Source organism: Hippoglossus hippoglossus, chromosome 11, assembly GCF_009819705.1.
Source record: "Hippoglossus hippoglossus isolate fHipHip1 chromosome 11, fHipHip1.pri, whole genome shotgun sequence".
Lineage (NCBI taxonomy): Eukaryota > Metazoa > Chordata > Actinopteri > Pleuronectiformes > Pleuronectidae > Hippoglossus > Hippoglossus hippoglossus.
This window is the reverse complement of record NC_047161.1, coordinates 13,330,263-13,337,569: the sequence shown is the minus strand read 5'-3', so window position 1 is coordinate 13,337,569 and position 7,307 is coordinate 13,330,263. Positions and strand designations below refer to the sequence as shown.

Here is a 7,307-nt window from a genome sequence, read left to right as displayed (position 1 = left end):
TAGAAAATAGTAAATGCTCTTAACTCATCAATGCCGTTAAATACCATTTTATACGTTCTAGGCTTCGGTGGTCGATTTTGGCATCCCTATTAAATTATCATAAATGTATAAATACATCTTCATTAATTTCATGTGCAAATGGGAATGACCGTTTGTGTTACTTGAAACTAAGACAAACAAATATCCCTTAAGAACCGAAGCGAGGCTGTTTTTTTCCCCATATTTTTTGTTCATTTTTGTAAAGAAAAACAAAACAACAAACACTGAAAAGCAGTTTTGTGATTGAGACGGTACACGGATCTAACTGACACTTCACTTGTGAAATGATTTGCACACGGGGCAAACTCTGCAAGCAAGTGACATTGTCTACGAAAACATAAGGAGAGCGAGTATTAGCCATGTGTAACTCACATCACCATGTCATATGTTAAAAAAAAACTAAAAAAAGAAAAGAAAAAAGAAGGTGACAAAGAAAAAAGGCAACATACAGTACATAACGAGCCTCGGACTGCCTTGTAGACCCACGTAACAATAATGACACATAGCAGTTGTAGGTGTGTTCATGTTATTAGACGGAAAAGGGCGAGAGCGAGTGCATTGTCTGCATTACATAAATGTAAAATACTGATTTGGCCTCCTCCTGGCACTGCTCTCCTCGAGCAACTTTAACTGTTTACACGTAGTGACGCAGCATGATTTGGAGAAACCATTGGTAATGAGTCAAACAGCAGACATTCATTTTGATTGCAAAGCTAGGTTTGGCACAATCCTTTCCGCACATTGACGTTCCCTCCATCAGGGTGTAAGGTAGTCAGAATTCAGTGTAATGAAAGCGTTATTGGGCGGCACGAGTTTGATCAGAATCCTGCCTGAGCTGAGGCATGTACAGGCACAGATATGGTAATATAAGCACCGGCGTTTTCATCGTTTAATCACAGCAATGTTGCCCAGATCTCTTCTTTAACGGCAATATTGAATAAAGAACTCGCAACACTTCCCCAACTGTCTTTTTTTTTTTTTTTGCTCATGACTTGGTAAAACATAGAATTATTGCACACCATTGGAGCAAAATAGCCCATTCAGTGTTCACCAGGAATGTTATCTTCTTATCTCATTGTGTAAATTAAATTCCAGGATTTGTCTGTCTCCCATCATCGATCCATTACATTCATCACCTGTTCCCTTACTTTGCAAAGGCACTATTAGAAAGCATGGAATTTCCTTAACCCCCCCGCCCCTCCTCCAAAAGGATGCAGCACCATTTAAAAGTCAGATTTCTTGTGGAACATTAACAGGACTGTGAGGTCTTCCTAACATTTTGTCACTTTGTTCAAGTTTATTATTACCTTTGCGGAAGTGTTCAAGACTTGAATGCCAGGGGCCCAACGTGACACAACGACACACACACAAACACACACATACACACATTGACAGGGTGACAGAAAGGTACATCTAACACACACACACACACACACACACACACACACACACACACACACACACACACACACACATTCAGCGTGTATCTTTAACGACTTATTCAACAGAAATGAGTGAATACATAGCTCTCACCTCTGGCCTACTACCTCTCCCAGAAATCTGGCAGGGATTTGTTAAATGTTACACAACCTGCGTTTCACAACCTGTGGGCCTCAGTCAAGTCCCTTTACTTATTCATCCAGTAAATGCATATCCAATCTCATTTCCAGCTGTACGCTTTGACATTAGTCAGTTCTGTCACATCCTGTCCTCATACTCACGGATGTTCCATTAAGCTAAATAATAATCCGGCCATTTCCGACACAATGGCTTGGGAATTAATAGAAAGCTTTTTCAACCAGAACTACAAATGATTCAGAATTGCTCTCATTTGCACGGGAACAAGTCACACGGACCACTCGCATCCAGGGAAGAAGTGGATCTATTTGATTTATTATGCTTTTGCCTCCTTTCTTATTTATGAGCATAAGTTGACAGCATCTTCACATGTTATGTAATACATGGTCAGAATGGGATTTTCATAGTATGGCAGTGCAGATTACTGACTTGGAATGTTAATGTTACACTGATTTATTAGTAGGTAGTATACCAATAGAAAAGTGGGGATGTCGTGAAGATGATGCCTGCCACATGGTGATGGGGAAATCAGATCCATACAAGGAAGCAGGGCCTTCGATCAATCTGTAGTTGAGTCCTTAAAATCCATTTTCATTTGCTCTCAGTATTTATTTTATGGCATGTAAACACTGACTGTATACATACATGTAATCCTTGCATGATGGTGTTGATCCTTTTAACACGGGTGATTTATATAAAATAATTCCAATATTGTAAGGCCATTTTTTCCTGGATTGTATTTCTGGACAGATTAGTAAATTGTGAAAAAAGACAAAGACCCATCGTTTAAAATGGTCACCAACTAAAATCAGAAAGATGCAAAGAAATCAGCACCAAACAGATGCCTATACCAACTAAATGTCAAACTATATATATCTCACGCTAAAACAAAGATTCAATCCCATTAATATTTTTTTTTACCAAATAGGTCAAATAAAAGAAAAATGTACTAAATGCATTCTTTTGCTATTGTTTGTCTATACTTCCTATGTTGTACTGTTGCTCTTTAAGTCAGTATTCTCGGTTTAAATAAGAGGACATGGGGAAAGTAACTGCAGCCAGAGGAACCAATCACCCCCCCACCCACCCCCACCAGGGTCTGGTGATGTCGTCCTTATGATGTCAGAGCTTTGGGCAGGATGTGCAGTCACACGGGAAGGTCTGTTACTAGCACATTACAAAGTAAGGCACTTAATAGTCTGAATTCAATAAACAACAACAACAACGATGATGACGAGGACCAAATAATAACAATAAAATTATGACAATATAATAATTAAAATAATATAAGCTAAAAAACACCAACATAAAATACAACCCAAAACACACATTTGAAGGACACTGAAACAAGGAAACACAGTATGAAATTCCATCCCCTGCTTTTTTTTTTACTTTCCATTTCTTTCACAAAGTTTGTTTTCTCTTTCGCTCATGTTGTTGAGGGTGAGATATTTAAAGATGAAGGCAATTAGTTTGAGAATCGTATGGGTTTTGTGTTTCTATTATGGCTGCAGGTAATTTAGGTTTAGGGCTGCTCTGAGGTGCCAATACAGGAACATATTTGAAGGAGAGGACAAGGTTATGTGGGACAGAGCAGGAATCCTGAAAAGGAGGAGTGGATGTACTCGGTAGAATAGAGGCCATTTGCCTGATCCGAGGGCATCTGGATCCATACCTGGTCACCCTCCTTCAGCTCGAGGACAGCACTACCAGACGCCTGGTCCATGTAGCCTTTCTTGTATTCATCATATGTGTAAGTGGCTGGTACATTGTTCTTGTACAGTGCCACCCACAGGCTAGTTCCCTTTACATGCATATGGTATGCAAAGTAGTAGACGCCAGATAAAGGAGCAGTGAACATGCCAGTAGCAGGGCTGTAGGCATTTTGCCCATTGTAAAGGGTCCTGTCAAATTTGATTGGCATGCCAGAGGGAGGAAAAGGTGTGCTGAGAATGGCTGTGAACGCTGGTGCTACAGTGGCAGAAAGTGGAACTTGACTGTACACTGACCCCTTCCTGTCCCCTGGTACTTCATCCCCTTCCAACTGTGAATCTGTTGGCCCTGCAACAACTGTTTGGCCATTTCCTGAAGGACCAGGGGGCCCTGGAGGCCCAGGAGGGCCAAGGTTACCATTGAGCCCAGAAGGGCCTGGTTTCCCTGGAGGACCTTGTGGACCCATAGTTCCCTTCTCTCCCACCTTACCCAGTCCTTGAGGCCCTGGAAGTCCAGGTTCACCTCTTGTGCCAGGACCACCCTGTGGCCCCATGGGACCCATGGGCCCCTGAAGACCAGGAATGCCTGACTGGCCCCTGGGGCCTGGAGTCCCAATAAACCCATTCTCCCCTTTAGATCCTGGACCACCCATAAACCCTGGATTCCCAGGTAGGCCAATATGCCCTGCTTCACCCTTGGGTCCAGGTTTTCCAATTGGACCATTAAGCCCAGGGATGCCTTTTTCCCCAGACATGCCAGGTTTCCCATGGGGTCCACTGGAGCCTTGGTCACCTCTGAGGCCAGGCAGTCCAGGAGGGCCTTGGGGTCCCAGCTCTCCCGTCTGTCCTGGCATTCCATGTTTTCCTGGAAGTCCCATTGGGCCTTGAAGTCCTGCTGGCCCTGGTTGTCCATCAAGACCTGGCTCCCCAACTTGGCCCACCATTCCTTGCAGTCCTTTGTCTCCCGGGAAACCAGGCAGGCCACCATGGCCTTTTTCTCCTTTTATCCCACTCAGACCAGGTTTTCCATAGCCAGGAGTCCCAGGAAATCCAGGAGGACCCCTGGTTCCTGACTCTCCTTTTGGCCCTAGTGGACCTGGTGCTCCTGGTAGTCCATCTGACCCAGGCTTCCCAACCCCGACTGGCCCTGGAAGACCTTGTGAACCTGGAGTGCCAACCTCTCCTGGTTCCCCACGATCCCCATGGAGTCCATGGTCACCTTTAAGACCAGGCAGTCCAGGCAAACCTTTTAGTCCTGGTTTGCCTATACCTGGAAGACCAGGTGATCCTGTACTGCCCTTTAGACCGGGAGGACCCCTTATACCTGGAACCCCTGTCTTACCATTTCCATTCTCGCCCTTAAGCCCACGCTCTCCGGGTTGGCCAGAAATACCCTTGAGTCCTGGTTCTCCCCGTGCCCCATAGGGGCCTCTGATGCCTGGAAGCCCAGGTTTCCCATTCAGAGAGAGACCAGCTGGGCCAGGAAGGCCAGGCTGCCCTGGAAGACCTCTAGCACCTGGTTCGCCACGAGGGCCAACCTCACCAGTAAGGCCTGCCATTCCAATTGGCCCAATCTTTCCTGGAAGACCTGGAAGTCCAGGCTTACCAATTCCTGGAAAGCCAGGAGGCCCCTGAGGGCCGGGTTGGCCATTGAGGCCTGGCTTCCCCAGTCCGGGTTTTCCTGGAAGTCCTGCTGGCCCAGGTGGGCCTCTTGGTCCAGGTTTTCCTTGAGGGCCTGGTTCCCCCTTCACTTCCATCATGGGTGGCATATCTAAAAATGAGAAGATGAACATGTTGCTGGTAAAATAAAGTGTATTTAAAAACTGAAAAAGAAAACAGACAAATTAGAGTCAAATTAAGTTGTTTGTGTGTAGTGTATGTATCTTAGGGTTGGGTAGTAAAAAGGTAATCTGGTATATTTGACTGTTTTTATTTTTTATTACTAGATGTTGTTAATGTTGTTACCAAATACCATTATGTTGGCAATGTTGTTCAATAAAAACAAATCAAATTTTTTCGCATTTGCTTTTCATAGCACTTTTCAGAAAAGAAATACTCAAAATTCTTTTAAGGAATCACATAAACAAACAGACAAAATGAACATAAAAACATGTATTTTTTAAAATAAGATGTAGAATACAGTTTTGTAAATGTTTTGTTTACTGCAGCCATCTTGTGGCTAGAGATGGTATATCAGAAGTTGGCAGTTGATTTTCGATTGCACTACTGTAAACCACTAACATTCTTTGAGAAAATAAAAAAATAAACTCTTTAAAATTCTGTAATTCAGAAATATTACCAAAAAATGAAAAATGCAATTCATATCAACACAATACGAAACTCTATCCTACAGCGTCCTCATGAAGCAGTTGGAACGCTTTGCACGATACTGCCACTTAGTGGTATTCCCATCAGGCTGTTAAAGGGGCCAAAATGAAAAACAATGGATGAAATATTTACCAACAATGGTTTATTTGTATTGCATGATATTGTTTTTTGATTCCTTTAACCACACATCATATAAGGGTGTATACAAAAGCTGTATTTGTTCAGGAAAAGGAGACTGCACGTCTCTGTTGTAAATGTATTTGAAATGACAACATAATCAATTTTAATTGTTCTTAGTAACTGGCTTAGTTTGGATTAGTTTCCACAAAGTCCACTTCCAGTAGAATTCAGAAATTGTATATGTGTTATGTTTATTCTGAAAGATTCTGACGAATTATCAGACTCTTATTTCTTCAACAATTATCGTTACCAAAGTTACTTCTTGGTTTATTTACATGTACTCATGGCACCATACTGACACCTGCTGGGAAGAACACCACATTACACGTGAGAGCCACTTGTGGATGCACTTGCAGGAGAGGAAATAAAACAAGCTACTGCTCAGAGCAAATGTTATTGATGTGACAAAAAAAGCGCATTTTGCAGCAGTGTTGGAGTAAGGACCTAGACACAAGAAATGTGGCACAATGAACAAGCCAGGTAAAAGTAGGAAAGTTAACAAAAAATCCACAGAGGTCATCTGATTATCTGAAGTTCCACACTCCTTTGAAGACAAACGTGTCACCAGTAAGACAGAGGAAGAGAATCTGAAGAACCTGGATGCCACTCTGCAGTGATAGTAGTAGATAATAGTGCTTGCGCATTGTGGGAACTGTTGGGTTTCTCTATAAATATTAAGGTCTTAACATGTTATGATTTGGCCCTTAAAATTGAACTGAATGGAATTCCTTTTATATGAGTTCATTAAGCTTTTTGCCATGGATTTTTTTGTGAAGCACTTTGTAACCTTGTTTAAATAAGTGCTATACAAATAAAGCTATTATTAATATTATCCTACTGACCTACACTAACATGTGCATTGCTCATGTCTTTCCTCCTTGATACGCCAGGCTTCAATTTTGCTTAAGACATCCAAGATCACCCGTCAACTTCTTCCTGTCAGCTCAGATCTTGTTCACATTCCTTATAACCTTAGTTAAAATACACAGACACACACACACACACAGACACACACACACACACACACACACACACACACACACACACACACACACACACACACACTCACACACACACACACACACACACACACACACACAGATGACTGAAGTTGTATGCTGTTTGCGGTCACATGGCTCCACAGTCTAGGCGAGTTTAGTCGAGTTTAGTCTAATGTTGACAGTAATTGGATGGTGGTTAGTTACAGTGACACATGTAAATACGTTTTAGATGGCACTCTGTTTTATTTACTGTTCAATGTGGTTTACTTGTGTTTATGGTGCAGCCTCTTCGTTGAGTGCCAATACGATTTATGGCCTCTTACTGACACCTGGTGTCAAGAACAACACATTACAAGTGAGAGTCTCTAAGAAGCGCCTGTTCCAGAGGAGATGATATAAGCGAAGAAGTCTCTCTCTGTCTTATTAGTCTTGAAACGTGCAGTTTGAGTAGTACTCGGGAAGATTGATT

General features: G+C 42.4%; 1 protein-coding gene across 2 annotated transcripts in view; it reads right to left on the bottom strand.

Annotated features, from left to right (window-relative positions):
- Window positions 1-218: 218 nt before the first annotated feature.
- Window positions 219-7,307, bottom strand: part of col8a2 (collagen, type VIII, alpha 2) — a 48,126-nt gene continuing 41,037 nt past the window's right edge. The window contains exon 4 of one of the 2 annotated variants that reach the window (XM_034600162.1): window positions 219-5,100. In XM_034600162.1, coding sequence (XP_034456053.1) covers window positions 3,197-5,100 — 1,904 coding nt within the window. In that variant the 3' untranslated portion in view covers window positions 219-3,196. The remainder of the gene's footprint in view (window positions 5,101-7,307) is intronic. The other variant, XM_034600163.1, reaches the window with a different exon arrangement.